Genomic DNA, 16,362 nt, shown 5'->3' with positions numbered 1-16,362 from the left:
AAACAACCAACTGAAAAACCTCACAAAGATAAGCGTATACAGAGCCGTTGTCATACCCACACTCCTGTTCGGCTCCGAATCATGGGTCCTCTACCGGCACCACCTACGGCTCCTAGAACGCTTCCACCAGCGTTGTCTCCGCTCCATCCTCAACATCCATTGGAGCGCTTACACCCCTAACGTCGAAGTACTCGAGATGGCAGAGGTCGACAGCATCGAGTCCACGCTGCTGAAGATCCAGCTGCGCTGGATGGGTCACGTCTCCAGAATGGAGGACCATCGCCTTCCCAAGATCGTATTATATGGCGAGCTCTCCACTGGCCACCGTGACAGAGGTGCACCAAAGAAAAGGTACAAGGACTGCCTAAAGAAATCTCTTGGTGCCTGCCACATTGACCACCGCCAGTGGGCTGATAACGCCTCAAACCGTGCATCTTGGCGCCTCACAGTTTGGCGGGCAGCAACCTCCTTTGAAGAAGACCGCAGAGCCCACCTCACTGACAAAAGGCAAAGGAGGAAAAACCCAACACCCAACCCCAACCAACCAATTTTCCCTTGCAACCGCTGCAATCGTGTCTGCCTGTCCTGCATCGGACTTGTGAGCCACAAACGAGCCTGCAGCTGATGTGGACTTTTTACCCCCTCCATAAATCTTCGTCCGCGAAGCCAAGCCAAAGAAGAAAGAGAAGATATGTTGAATATTTATTGGTTTTGGAGGGGGGTGGGAAGAGGGAAAAAAGGGAATAAATGCCACTGTGTATATTTAATGAGAAATGTTTGTATATTTTGGTTGATATGGTTCAGTGTGAAAAATAAAAAATTATTAAAAAAAGGCTACTGCCAGCATAGGCACTACCACCTTGGGCCCAGCTCCTGCAGTCGCAGGATTTAAAATAAACCACTGTCAGTTCTTTTAACAAGCCATTAAAAACCTCTATGGTGTCTTTGGTAGTTGGTCTGGATGGTAGAATCCTGCAAAGGAGTGCTTTGTCTTCTCTCCCTGCTCTCCTCTGCAAACTCCTGATGAATTAGGAGATGATTGTGGACTTCAGGAGGACCAAGAACAACCACCCTTCTCTACACGATAACAACTCTGTAGTACAGAGAGTGGAGAGCACAAAGTTCCTTGGAGTTCACTTAACTAGTGAGCTTTCTTGGACACATATCTTCTCACTTGTCAGGAAGGAGCAACAGTGACTGCACTTCCTGAGAAGACTGAAGTGAGCAAGGCTACTGGCCACCATTATGTCAACCTTCTATAGGAACTCTATTGAGAGCATCCTGACTGACTGCATCACATTGTAGTATGGTTGCTGCAGAGAGATGGATCAAAGGTCAATTCATAGGACCATAAGAGTGGCAGAGAGGATCAATATGCCCTCCGCAAGCATTAACCAACTTGAGTTCTGTTGCCAAGTCCACCACTATTCTTCTCCTTGAGCTATGAAGCCAGGGGTGTCAAACTCAAATTCACGGAGGGCCAAAATTAAAAACTTGGACTAAGTCGAGGGCCGAACTAAATATTTATTGAAAATTTTCAACAACATCTGCATGTTTTCTCTTCTTTCAACATATGTAATGTTAAACTTTAGAATATAACTTTAGGAGGATAATTTTACAGGTCAGGAGTAGGTAGCTCAAGTTCACCCTTTGCTTGACCTGAGGGAAACCTATTTGGTCCCTGTGGACATGTAGTCAGCATTCACAGGCTGTGTCCATTTTGGCCTGCATCAGGACTCAGCATTTCCTGCTCACTCCTCAGGCTCTAGGCCTCTATTCACCCTCGACCCACCATCCCTCTACCTGACCAGTCCTTTACCCAACCTCTACTCACCCCTCACTCCACTCGCTCTGCCTCTACCCACCCCATCCTATACATGCCCCTCTACTGCATCTCCCCTCAACCTGTTCCTCCCTCTACCCGTCTCTCACCCTCTAATCACCCCTCCCCTACTCGCCCTGCCCCTCCCCTTTTACCTCTTCCCTATCCACCCCTCCTTCTACTCATCCCTCCCTCTAACTGCCCCTTGCACCAACATAACTTCCCCTGCCCATTACTCCTCACCTACACCCTCTGCCCACCCCTGCTTACCTACCCACTCAGGCCCAGCACGCTGCCGATCAGCCTTTGCAGACAGCCACCATCTCTCTCTTCACGTGCAGGGCCGAACCAGCTGTCCCTGGGGTCTGCGCGGGTGCAAGCGCTGAAGGCCGTGGCGACCGGGAGAAGTGCTCTCACGCTGTGGAAGGGCCATCCGGTGCCAGTCGCGTGGGGCTCGCACAGCCCGGGGGCCGTGCACAGCCTGCCATGCCCGTCGCGCCGACAGGAAATCACAGGCGCTCGCCAATCCGCCGCACCGCTCGACAGGTGGGAGAAGTGACTGGTTGTGTGGGGAGCCTTCCAACCAGCTTGCCGGCTGATGACATCGACAGACTTCTCGTGTTACAATTTCTCGTGTTACAATGGGGAAGGATGTGCAATGAAGGGGGAGGATGGTGGGGGTGACATTACCAAAAAACAGCATCGGCTCTCGCTGCAGGGCGGGCCACCTCTAATACATTTTTGAAATGATCTTGCGGGCCAGAGTTTGACATGTGTGTATTAAGCTGTTAGCAGTCAACCATTGCAATCTGCAGTGCCATTGCCCTGCACTTCTGCTGCTCTGTGATACCAAGCACAGTATAATGCCAGGCTACCTCAATGCACCGTGGAAAGAATTGGCAAGATGGGTCTATAAAATTGATGAGATACTTTCTGTGTTAAATGTCTTATGGATTTCTTTACAGGAATGTATTTTTAAGACTTTAAATAAATTCAATAACAAGCTTGTAAAATAATCTGCAGAAGTAAATTCTTTGCTATTCAAACATATTTTTGCAACATGTAGTTCATAACCTCTTATATTTTCACAACATTTACTTTCGTTAAGAGGACAACTGAACTCTGGTTCATGAAATCTTAATCCATATCAGGAACAACATTAAGATCCACCTGGAGCTTGCCTGTCACGTTTTTATTCATTCTATTCCTGCTTGAGAATAATTGATCATTCAATGTTAAGTGGCCATTTGATTCACTTTTATGCATTTGAATTCATTTTATTCATGTAGCTATCTTCATTGAGAGGATTGTGGTGAAGGTGGTTTGTACCTTCAAGTTCCTGGGAGTCCACATGTTGGAGACTTCTCCTGAAGCCAGCAACATTGACGCAATTATGAAGAAGGCACACCAATACTTCTACTTTCTTAGATGTTCATGGAGATGTGCACGTTGTCAAATGCTCTATCGATAGTACAAACCTATACAAGTCCATTCATTGGCACCAATCTCCCCTCCAGTGAAAATATCAATGTGAGGCATGCCACAAGAATGCTGTCAATATCATAATGGATATCCATTACCCTGGTCACAATCTCTTCTAGCTATCAGGCCCTCATGCTAACCATAAACATTCCCAGAACAACCAAAAGATCTGTCTGCGCTACTTAAATATTTTTTCTTGCACTAACTGCAAATATGAACATTTATTTATCTATCCTTTGAAATTTATCACAATCTCTTTTTCTGTTTTGGCATTTATGGTCTTTAAAATTTTTACTTTTGTACTTGATGTGCCTGTTTGGCTACAGCAAGTAAAACATACACTGCACTATGTATGCAACAACAAACTCACATTGCAATAAATTTGGAAGTAGCATTTTGCCAGTGTAGCTATAAATTAATACAATATTTAATAATGAGAACTATTCTTTAATGTTTTAGGGCCATAATGCTCACTTGTTTGTCCATGCTTCTTGATTTCTGTAACAGACCAAAAGCTGCCACTCAGGCCACATTTAACAAAGGCTGAGGTAATGAACATTTGTGAAGGAGGCAGAGCAGGATGCAGGATCAGGAAGTAGCAAGGTGGATAAAAGCATCTAAACAGGGCCATTGTAATATTTTTACTCTTTGATAGATCATATTGAGTTCTATAAGTATAAAAGCCTGAGAAGAGAAGATGGCCAGGTGTTGATTTCAGCTTGGGTGCCAGAAGTAACTCAAGTTCTAGATTGTCCCAAAGGAGGTACATGGACTTCACACCCACCCTATCAAACCACTCAGCATCTTGTTTCAGTTCAATCTCTCCTCATTTGTTTTGTGAAAGCAAGTCTAGCCTGTGCCACATTTCCTCATAAGATAACCCATCCACACTTATCTTTTTTAATACAAATTCTTCTGTCATAAGCCAAAGCTCACAGAATTTTCACATCAGTATTGTTCATCACTGTAAGAACATTACAATGTGCAGATTAAAGTTCTTCCCTCCAGAACAGCTCAAGCACATGACAAGCGTATCATGCAGTGTTTTCTGTTATATTTCCGGTGGGTTTTGAAAAAAACTAAGAGGTCTGGGTTGACCTGATGTAAAAGCACAATACTGGAGAAATTCAGCTGGTCAAACAGTGTACTTTATGTAGCAAAGATAAAGATACATAACCAATGTTTCAGACTTGACTCTTTAGCTAAAGAATAAGTACGAAGTCCAGTGGGGTCTGGGAATCAACGCAGATCTGCCCACTCCAACCTTCTGTATCCTCAGTCACCTTCCCCAAATTTCCAGAGGCAGTGCTTCAAGCTCGGAGTGCGAGTCCTGCTCGTCCCGTCCCGCATTCTGTCACCACCCTCCTCCACTGGAGGGAGGAGTTGTTACTTGTTAACTCCGCACTATGGGGTGGACGGGGCGGCGGTGCATTTCCCGTCAGAGGTGATAATGGAACAGAGAGGCCTGCTGCCGAGTCAGGACTGGTTTGAGGAAACCTTTAAGCAGTACGGCTATGGAGGGCAGATCGGAGCGACGAGGGCTCGGGAGTTTGGCAGATTGGCAGGTAACTGGGCGGGATTGCGGGTCGCTGCGTTTCGGCGGAGGGAGGGTAAAGTGTCGCCCGAGAGTGGTTATTGCGGAGCTTGTTACGGCTGAAAACTAGATTCAGGTTAGCTTCCAGTTATAAACAAGAATCGAACTTGCAGGATTCCTGAAAGCAGATTTTGTATTAAAACTGTGACAGGCAAATTTTTCCACAGCCCACGAGTTGGACAGTTTAGTGGAGGGTTTGGGTCAGGAGTAGGAAATAAAGTGAAGGCACGTCGAGTATTTTTGTGTGCCAAGGGAAATTCAACTAACTTTATCGCTTATAAAGGATCTGCTGACTTAAACAAAATAGATCCCTGCGAACCTTTTCAAAAAACTTTCCTTCAAGTTTGGACAAGAGACAGTGTTCCACATGTGAAACTTTCACGCTAAATATCCCAGACTCAACCTCAATACACGTCCAAGTTTTTATATTGACTTGTTGCTCCCTTTAACATTGTATCACATGGGTGGGTCTGGTGATCATCCCAACCAACAGTTGATTGGTTGAATCATTTTAATTGGCTTTGAGTTTCACATTCTTGCTTTCGGGTTTAAAGTTGTTAGCCTAAATTCTATTGTATTCTTTTAACTTTGTTATTTCTAATGTTGAATCTTAAAACAAGAGTTTTCATGATTCAATCTCTTAATAAGCCAAAGAAAACACTCTATGCAAGAACAATAAGGATGAGAAGGTTTTGTACGTTTAACAGAAACATAGAAGATAGGAGGGGGTAAAAAGTCCACGTCAGCTGCAGGCTCGTTTGTGGCTGACCAGTCCGATGCGGGACAGGCAGACACGATTGCAGCGGTTGCAAGGGAAAATTTGTTGGTTGGGGTTGGGTGTTGGGTTTTTCCTCCTTTGCCTTTTGTCAGTGAGGTGGGCTCTGCGGTCTTCTTCAAAGGAGGCTGCTGCCCGCCAAACTGTGAGGCGCCAAGATGCACGGTTTGAGGCGTTATCAGCCCACTGGCGGTGGTCAATGTGGCAGGCACCAAGAGATTTCTTTAGGCAGTCCTTGTACCTTTTCTTTGGTGCACCTCTGTCACGGTGGCCAGTGGAGAGCTCGCCATATAATACGATCTTGGGAAGGCGATGGTCCTCCATTCTGGAGACGTGACCCATACAGCGCAGCTGGATCTTCAGCAGCGTGGACTCGATGCTGTCGACCTCTGCCATCTCGAGTACCTCGACGTTAGGGGTGTGAGCGCTCCAATGGATGTTGAGGATGGAGCGGAGACAACGCTGGTGGAAGCGTTCTAGGAGCCGTAGGTGGTGCCGGTAGAGGACCCATGATTCGGAGCCGAACAGGAGTGTGGGTATGACAACGGCTCTGTATACGCTTATCTTTGTGAGGTTTTTCAGTTGGTTGTTTTTCCAGACTCTTTTGTGTAGTCTTCCAAAGGCGCTATTTGCCTTGGCGAGTCTGTTGTCTATCTCATTGTCGATCCTTGCATCTGATGAAATGGTGCAGCCGAGATAGGTAAACTTTTTACCCCCTCCATAAATCTTCGTCCGCGAAGCCAAGCCAAAGAAAGAAAAGAAGATAGGAGCAGGAGTAGGTCATTCAACCCTTCGAGCCTGCTCCGCCATTCAACGAGATCATGGCTGATCTTAAAGTTCAGTACCCCATCCCCGCCTTCTCTCCGTAACCTTTAATACCCTTATACTGAAGAAATAGATCTAATTCTCTCTTAAATATATTTAATGAACCTGCCTCCACTGCCCTCTGTGGCAATGAATTCCACAGATTCACCACCCTCTGGGTATAGAAATTCTTCCTCATCTCGGTCCTAAATGGTTTGCCTATTATCCTCAAACCATGGCCCCGGGTTCTGGATTTTCCCATCATTGGAAATATCCCATCTGCATCCACTCTGTCCAGTCCTGCCAGAATTTTATATGTCTCTATGAGATCCCCTCTCAATCTTCTAAACTCCAGCGAGTACAATCCCAGTTTGCGCAATCTTTCCTCATAAGTCATTCCTGCCATTCCAGGTATCAGCCTGGTGAATCGCCTCTGCACTCCCTCCATTGCAAGAACATCCTTCCTTAGATAAGGTGACCAAAACTGCACACAATACTCCAGGTGGGGTCTCACCAAGGCCCTGTACAGCTGCAGTAAGGTATCCTTGTTCCTATACTCAAACCCTCTTGATATGAAGGCCAACATACCATTTGCCTTTTTAACCGCCTGCTGTACCTGCATGCTCACCTTCAGAGACTGATGTACAAGTACCCCTAGGTCTCTCTGCACTTCCCCATCTCTTAATCTATTGCCATTCAAATAGTAATCTGCCCTCCGGTTTGTATTACCAAAGTGGATAACCTCACATTTATCCACATTGCAGTGCATTTGCCATGTATCTGCCCAGTCCTTCAATTTATCCAAATCACACTGGAGCTTCCTGACCCCCTCTTCCGTGCACACAATTCCTCCTAGCTTAGTGTCATCTGCAAATTTGGAGATATTACATCCAATCCCCTCATCCAGATCATTAATGTAAATTGTGAACAGCTGGGGTCCCAGTACAGATCCCTGTGGTACCCCACTGGTCACCGCCTGCCACTCAGAAAACGAGCCATTTATCCCAACCAGGGATACACGTTCACCAGCTAGCCAGTTCTCAATCCACATCAATACTTCGCCCCCAATCCCATGAGCCTTGATTTTGGAAGCCAGTCATTTATGCGGGACCTTATCGAAGGCCTTTTGGAAGTCCAGGTACACCACATCCACTGGCTCTCCCACATCTATTTTACCTGTCACCTCTCAAAGAATTCCAATAGATTTGTCAAGCACGATTTACCTTTTGTAAATCCATGTTGACTCCATCCGATCCCTTCTCTGTTAGTCATATGCTCCGCTATTACATCCTTAATAATGGATTCCATCATTTTGCCCACTACTGATGTAAGGCTCACAGGCCGATAATTCCCTGCTTTTTCTCTACTCCCCTTTTTAAATAATGGGGTAACATTAGCTACCCTCCAATCCATAGGTACTGATCCTGAGTCTATTGAGTTCTGGAAAATAATTCTTAAAGCATCTGCTATCTGAATGGCCACTTCCTTGAGTACCCTAGGATGTAGATTATCAGGCCCTTGGGATTTATCTGCCTTCAATCCCATCAATTTCCCCAAGACCATGTCCTTAGAGATACTGATTTCTTTCAGTTCCTCCCTTGCATTAGTCTCTATGTTTCCCAACATCCTTGGGAGGTTATTTGTATCCTCTCTTGTAAAAACAGAACTAAAGTAAGAATTTAATTGGTCTGCCATTTCCTTATTCCCCATTATATATTCCCCTGATTCCGACTGCAAAGGACTTACTCTGGATTTCACCAATCTTTTCCTCTTGACATATTTATAAAAGCTTTTGCAGTCGGTTTTTATATTTGCCGCAAGCTTACTTTCGTAATTTATTTTTGCTCTCTTGATTAATCCCTTTGTCCTCCTTTGGTGCATCTTGAACTGCTCTCAGTCTTCGGTTGCGATACTTTTTTTGGCCAATTGATATGCTCTCTCTTTGGACCCAATGCTGTCTCTAATTTCCCTTGTTATCCATGGTTGAGTCACCTTTTTTTGGTTTATTTTTATGCCAAACCGGTATAAACAGCACATTTCTTTACTCACATTCAGCTACTGGTTTGCGGATTGATTCAAATGTGTCTAACATCGCACATGCACCATTCTCAAGTGTGATGTGGCTCTGACAGTGTTAAGGTCATGCTCTAGTATACTTGTTCCTGAGTACCTCCTTTAAAAAATAATTCAAATTTAAAATTTCTTAAAAATAAGTCGTTACTGCTTCTTTATCTGCAATTGAGAATTAACTATTCTATTGACACATTTGCAGTTGTATATTCTTTTCAGCAGAATCGCACTGGTGGTTGGATGTTGCTTCTCCACCTCGTTGACCTTGCGGCAATTGCTTGGTTCTGTGATTCTCCCGCTGCTTGCTGAGCAGTCGTTGCGGTGTTGTTGGTTGGGGTTTCGCCTCGTGTTCCCTCACAAGTTGTTGAAATTACAGAAGCTGCTGATGCTTCTGGAGCTTTTTGTGTCAGATCTGGTGTTGGGTGAATGTGGATCCTGTTTTGTCTCAGTTGCCTGCCAGATTGTCTCGGTGATCTTGGCATCTCAGCTTTTCTAACAATCTTTGCTGGACTCCAGGTTTTTAATCATTGACTCTTGAATATGCACATGGTGCCCTGTGAAGAGTTCTGGTAATGTTTGTTATAATGTTGACTTCTCTTTTGCATGTTAGTCAACTTTCTTCTTATTTCCTCATGGTTGTCTGGTGGATAGATTTTGCTTGGCAGGATTGTCTTGTACTTTCTGCTATTCAGAAGCTCTGTTGGCCTTGCATGGGTGTAGCTCGCAGTGTCAAGAGTAAAGTAAGGGTCTTCCTTTGTCTCTCGACACTGAGTGAGAGTGTGTTTAATTGTCTGCACATGCCTCTCAATGAATCCATGGCCCTTGGGGTAAATATGCTAATGATGTAGTGATGGTGAACCCATATTCTGCAGCTATTTCTCTGAATTCACATGATGTGAATTAGGTCCTATTGTCACATATCACTCATTCGGGTATCCCCTGTTCCATGAAGAGCGCTTGTACTGCAGCAGTGATAATTGCTGTCAGGTCCTTCACTTTCCTGATGAAGGGGAATTTGGAGTAGAAGCAGGACACAATGAGATACCACTCTTGGTTTTCTGTGAATAGGTCTGCTCCTCAGTGTGCCATGGCCTGGTGGGTATTTCAATGGGAATCATCTCTTCCTTTTGTTGTGTACTTCTGTATTTCTGGCATGCTGGACATGAAGTCACCATTATTTTTGATGTCCTTTGCCTATCCAATAAACTGCTGACTTTGCCCTGAATTTGCATCTCTCCATTCCCATGTGGCTTTGGTGTATTTTCTGGAGAATTTATTTTTACATGGTCTCTGGTATTATCAGCCGAGACCCTGCTAGCACTACACTGTTCTCCAGGGATATGTCGTCCCTGATAGACCAATACTGATGTATTGTAGGCTACACCTGCTTTATCCTTTCTGGCTATCCCTGTATCACCTGTTGTGAGAGCAGCTGCAGCACCTTGTCCTTTTCAGTTTCTTCTTTAACTAGGTTTAGTTTGTTACTGGTCACACTGATGAAGTGATGTACCTTGATCTCCAAGTCTTTGGTATTTTTTTGTTTGGGGAAAGATGTGACAAGGCATCGGCGAGCACCATTTCCTTTCCTGGCCTGTACTTCAAGGTAAACTCATAACATTGGAGCCAGAGGAGTAGCCTCTGTAATCTGGCTGGTGCCTTGCTGAGGTTCTTTTTCTAGATGTGTTCAAGTGGGCGATGATCACTCTTGACCACAAACTGTCTCCCAGAGAGGAATTTGTGGAATTTTTCGCAACCATATATTGACTGCCAACAGCTCCCTTTCAATATCAACATATCGGGTCTCTGCAGTTGTCAGGGCCTTTGAGGCAAAGGCTATTGGTTTTCCTTCCTGCACCAATGTTGCCCCAAGGCCTCTGATGGAAGCATCTACTTGTAATGTGACAGCTTTTTTTCTGTTGTAGTGGCTCAGTTCTATTTCTCTGCAGACCACTTCTTTAAGCTTGTCAAAATTTTGTTGATGTGATGGTGACCATTGAAACTCCACATCCTCTTTCAGCAACTCTCTGAGGTTGGCTGTGTGGTCTACCATGTGTGGGGTGAAGGAACTCGTGTACTGGACCAGGCCAAGGAAGCTTGTTAGTTCCTTTATGTCCTTTGGGCTTTCCATTTCAGCAATGGCTGTCACTTTCTCGGGGCTTGGCCTGACCCCATCAGGTGTGTCCACCATTCTGAAGATGATGCATTTGTCTGCTTTGAGTTTGATGCCGGCTTCATGTAGGTGGAGATCGTGGGTTTTCCCATCTCTGCCAAAGATCTAGATGTCATCTGAGATGCCGACAGTGCCCTTGCATCCCCTGTAGGCCTCATCTATCTTTTGCTGGAAGATGTCTTGGCTCCCCTTGAGACCAAAAAGTAGTTGCAGGAGCTTGTTCCAGCCAAATAGAGTATTGAACATTGTGAGCACTGTTGATTCTTCATCCAGCTTCATGTTCCAATATCCATTCTTTGCATCTAGTTTGCTAAAGATTTTGGATCCTAGTTCAGAAGTGATGTCTCCAGCATTGGCGTGGGAGAGTGATCCCTTTTGATTGCTTAGTTTAAGTCTTTGGGGTCCAGACATATCCTCAAGCGACCATTCGGTTTTTCCTTTATTACAATGGAGTTCACCCAGTCAGTTGGCTCCACCATTTTCACTATCACTCATTTTTCTTTCATTTCTTTGAGCTCCTGCTCTAGCCTTTGTTTCAGCTCTATTGGCACCTTCCGTGGAGCATGGATTATTGGTTTGAATTCTGGGTCTATGGTTATGTGGTATTAGAAATTTCCAAAGCACCCGACAGTGTCATCAAAGCTTTTTGGATACATGTCCTTGAGCTCAGCCTTGTTTGTGATCAGAGGGTCTTGCTCAAGCTGATGCCACTATTGATCCTCTTGGACATTTTCTTCTCCCTGTTCTCATTGTTTTCAGAGATTAGCTGCACATCCTGACAACTATTCAGGCCTAGGATTGCTGGTCTGTCGGCGTCAACCACGAAGAATGTGCATCTGATGCTCTTTCCTTTATGTCTGCCTTTTTATTTGGCCTTTTATTAGTTGTTTAATCACAGAGCCACTGTAGGCTGCGAACGTGACATTTATGGCTTCTAGTGTGCCTTCCTTCGGGTACCCATTCACCATGTTCTCAGGGAACATCTGATGGTACAGTCTGAGCGGGAGGACATTGCTTTGTGATCCTGCATCCAACTTTATTTTCAAGTTGAATATTGTCAATTTGTTTCCAATGTTTCTTTTCACTTAGATTGTGATGTGCAATTCACTTTTCCCTCCCTTCCCTTTCTTGGATGTCTCACGGAGGAGTATTGTTTCGCTGTGAAGCGTCAGTGTGTTGGAGTCACTACTGTTGCTTCCCTTGGTGGTGTACTTTCCTTCTGTATTCTTGTTTTCTCTCTCTTTTCGTGCCAGACCTATACATCCTTTCCCAGTGATTGACCTTCCCACAGGTCGTGCACTTCAAACCATAGTGGGGCTTTTTTTTGCAGTCATTAAAGGGGTACAGTCAGCCACACTTCCTACAATTCTCAGATTTCTGCAGCTTTCTCTGTGTGCGCTTTATGGCATTGACTCTTCTATCACTGTGCTGCAGGATAGCCTGCACAGAGAGGGATTGCATTTGCCTCCTAGTGGCCTCAAAGGCCCTAGCTACATCTATGGCATCTGCTAGTTTCAAGCTATCTTTTCCTATGAGAGCTTTCTGCCCTTCAGGATGAGCGATCCCCCAGATTAGTTGGTCGACTATTCTCTCCTTGATTTCTCTGAACTTGCATTTCGCAGCAATATTCTTTAGCTTTGTGAGGAAATTATCTTCCGACTCATCAGGCTCTTGTTTTAATCCTTGGAACTTGTATTGCTTTATTCTATAGTTGGATCGCAGTTCCAGATGAGAGAGTTTTTTCAAATATCCTTTCTGGGTTAATTTCTTCCCCTTCAGCTAGCTCCCAGCTATTAAACAGGTCTAGTCCTCGCTCCCTCGTCCAAAGAAGGATGTAACTAACCTTTTCCTCCAGTGTAGCTCCCTTGATGAAACTTTTGAATGCCAGATTGTACTTCTGCTTGAACTTTTTGAAAGCCTCTATGATGTCGCCAGCTTCCCCGCCCATTACTGGGTGCAATGTTACTACTGCTGCTGCCGTGACCATCTTCTTCTCTAGCACTGGTCATCAGATAATGGTGCTATTCTTTGTTTCCTTCTCTCCATGTTTATTTCAATATGGTATGGGTTTCGATCGATCCCACCGCTGCCACCATGTTGTGTCTGGGTTGTACCATCGGAGGTCTTAATAAACACGAGAAAGGTTTGTAAGTTTAACAGCACATTACTCACATTCAGCTACTGGGTTGTGTATTGATACAAATATGTCTCACACCGTGCCTGTACCACTCTCAAGTATGATGTGGCTCTTACAGTGTTAGTGTTCATGCTCTAGCATAAAATAGTTCCAGGTTTCCTCAGTATATAACACCATTTTCTCTCAGAGTTTCTCTGCCCTTCATGAGATTGAAACTGATCTTTGACCTCAAAGCAAAGCTCGAGGATGCAATCTGCCTCACGGACTCGTCCCCTGAAACCCTCTGGGATCAGCTGAAGACTGCCATACTGCAATCCACTGAAGAGGTACTGGGCTTCTCCTCCAGGAAAAACAAGGACTGGTTCGACGAAAACAACCAGGAAATCCAGGAGTTGCTGGCAAAGAAGCGAGCTGCCCACCAGGCTCACCTTGCAAAGCCGTCCTGGCCAGAGAAGAAACGAGCCTTCCATCGCACATGCAGCCATCTTCAGCGCAAACTCCGGGAGATCCAAAATGAGTGGTGGACTAGCCTCGCCAAACGAACCCAGCTCAGTGCGGACATTGGCGACTTCAGGGGTTTTTACGAGGCTCTAAAGGCTGTGTACGGCCCATCACCCCAAGTCCAAAGCCCGCTGCGCAGCTCAGACGGCAAAGTCCTCCTCAGCGACAAGATCTCCATCCTCAACCGATGGTCAGAACACTTCCAATCTCTTTTCAGTGCCAACCGCTCAGTCCAAGATTCCGCCCTGCTCCAGCTCCCTCAACAGCCCCTAAGGCTAGAGCTGGATGAGGTCCTCACCCGGGATGAGATATATAAGGCAATTGAACAACTGAAAAGTGGCAAAGCAGCAGGTATGGATGGAATCCCCCCAGAGGTCTGGAAGGCTGGCAGCAAAACTCTGCATGTCAAACTGCATGAGTTTTTCAAGCTTTGTTGGGACCAAGGAAAATTGCCTCAGGACCTTCGTGATGCCATCATCATCACCCTGTACAAAAACAAAGGCGAGAAATCAGACTGCTCAAACTACAGGGGAATCACGCTGCTCTCCATGGCAGGCAAAATCTTCGCTAGGATTCTCCTAAATAGAATAATACCTAGTGTCGCCGAGAATATTCTCCCAGAATCACAGTGCGGCTTTCGCGCAAACAGAGGAACTACTGACATGGTCTTTGCCCTCAGACAGCTCCAAGAAAAGTGCAGAGAACAAAACAAAGGACTCTACATCACCTTTGTTGACCTCACCAAAGCCTTCGACACCGTGAGCAGGAAAGGGCTTTGGCAAATACTAGAGTGCATCGGATGCACCCCAAAGTTCCTCAACATGATTATCCAACTGCACGAAAACCAACAAGGTCGGGTCAGATACAGCAATGAGCTCTCTGAACCCTTCTCCATTAACAATGGCCTGAAGCAAGGCTGCGTTCTCGCACCAACCCTCTTTTCAATCTTTTTCAGCATGATGCTGAACCAAGCCATGAAAGACCTCAACAATGAAGACGCTGTTTACATCCGGTACCGCACGGATGGCAGTCTCTTCAATCTGAGGCGCCTGCAAGCTCACACCAAGACACCAGAGAAACGTGTCCGTGAACTACTCATTGCAGACGATGCCGCTTTAGTTGCCCATTCAGAGCCAGCTCTTCAGTGCTTGACGTCCTGTTTTGCGGAAAATGCCAAAATGTTTGGCCTGGAAGTCAGCCTGAAGAAAACTGAGGTCCTCCATCAGCCAGCTCCCTACCATGACTACCAGCCCCCCCACATCTCCATCGGGCACACAAAACTCAAAACGGTCAACCAGTTTACCTATCTCGGCTGCACCATTTCATCAGATGCAAGGATCGACAACGAGATAGACAACAGACTCACCAAGGCAAATAGCGCCTTTGGAAGACTACACAAAAGAGTCTGGAAAAACAACCAACTGAAAAACCTCACAAAGATAAGCGTATACAAAGCCGTTGTCATACCCACACTCCTGTTCGGCTCCGAATCATGGGTCCTCTACCGGCATCACCTACGGCTCCTAGAACGCTTCCACCAGCGTTGTCTCTGCTCCATCCTCAACATTCATTGAAGCGACTTCATCCCTAACATCGAAGTACTCGAGATGGCAGAGGCCGACAGCATCGAGTCCACGCTGCTGAAGATCCAGCTGCGCTGGGTGGGTCACGTCTCCAGAATGGAGGACCATCGCCTTCCCAAGATCGTGTTATATGGCTAGCTCTCCACTGGCCACCGAGACAGAGGTGCACCAAAGAAGAGGTACAAGGACTGCCTAAAGAAATCTCTTGGTGCCTGCCACATTGACCATCGCCAGTGGGCTGATATCGCCTCAAACCGTGCATCTTGGCGCCTCACAGTTCGGCAGGCAGCAACCTCCTTTGAAGAAGACCGCAGAGCCCACCTCACTGTCAAAAGTCAAAGGAGGAAAAATCCAACATCCAACCTCAACCAACCAATTTTCCCTTGCAACCGCTGCAACCATGTCTGCCTGTCCTGCATCGGACTTGTCAGCCACAAACGAGCCTGCAGCTGACGTGGACATTACCCCTCCATAAATCTTCGTCCGCGAAGCCAAGCCAAGCCACTCACATTCAGCTACTGGGTTGTGTATTGATACAAATGTGTCTCACACCGTGCCTGTACCACTCTCAAGTGTGATGTGGCTCTTACAGTGTTAGTGTTCATGCTCTAGCATAAAATAGTTCCAGGTTTCCTCAGTATATAACACCATTTTCTCTCAGAGTTTCTCTGCCTTTCATGAGATTGAAACATCTTTGACCTTTTCTCTATTTTCTTGCATTATCTTCATATCCTGCCATTTGTCTTTAATGGCTGAACATCTATTGATTTGTTTTTAATCAACTCAGTGGCTGAGCCTCCACAGCCTCCTGGGAAAGAACATAAAACAGTACAGGACGAGAACAGGCCCTTTGGCTCACTTTGTGCTGACCATGAAGCCAATCTAAACTAATTAAATCTGTCTGCATGTGATTCTTGCCACTTTTCCTTGCCTGCTCATGTCTCTTAAATGTTGTTTTCATTTCCTCTACCATCTCCCTTGCAACAAAAAAGAATGCTTATGCCTTAACCTATTCTCTCTAGCAAATTTGATATTTCCACCCTGGGCCAAAGACTATCTACCCTCTCTGTGCCTCTCAGTATTTTATGTACTTTGACCTGGTTATCCCTCAGCATCACTCCAATCAACACTTTCCAAAGACTCCACTGCCACTGAGAGTGTCAGATCAGTGTGTTTTTGACATGCAGTGCCTTTTCTTTATAAATATTGGAGTGAAACACTTTGGTCACAGGAAACGAAGAATTATTGGAGAATGGAAGCATTATGATAGCTGGGCATGCATGTTTGATGGAAAAATTAGTGATCACTGAGGAAATAAAAAAGTAATGCAGTGTTTGGCACAAGTTTGGCAAGAATGCGGTGAATATTTAAACCAAGAATTGGGAATATTCAGTGTTTTTAAGGAACATTTTGCAACATACCAC

The 16,362-nt window shown here is 45.5% G+C and overlaps 1 protein-coding gene across 5 annotated transcripts in view; it reads left to right on the top strand.

Moving 5' to 3' along the window:
* Positions 1-4,551: 4,551 nt before the first annotated feature.
* The window catches only part of mocos (molybdenum cofactor sulfurase), a 156,390-nt gene continuing 144,579 nt past the window's right edge, over positions 4,552-16,362 (top strand). For all 5 annotated transcript variants that reach the window (XM_069911833.1, XM_069911826.1, XM_069911856.1 and 2 more), the window contains exon 1: positions 4,552-4,869. In XM_069911833.1, coding sequence (XP_069767934.1) covers positions 4,755-4,869 — 115 coding nt within the window. In that variant the 5' untranslated portion in view covers positions 4,552-4,754. The remainder of the gene's footprint in view (positions 4,870-16,362) is intronic.

The sequence above is a fragment of the Narcine bancroftii genome, chromosome 1, assembly GCF_036971445.1.
Source record: "Narcine bancroftii isolate sNarBan1 chromosome 1, sNarBan1.hap1, whole genome shotgun sequence".
Taxonomy (NCBI): Eukaryota; Metazoa; Chordata; class Chondrichthyes; order Torpediniformes; family Narcinidae; genus Narcine; species Narcine bancroftii.
This window is presented reverse-complemented; position numbering and strand designations above follow the sequence as displayed.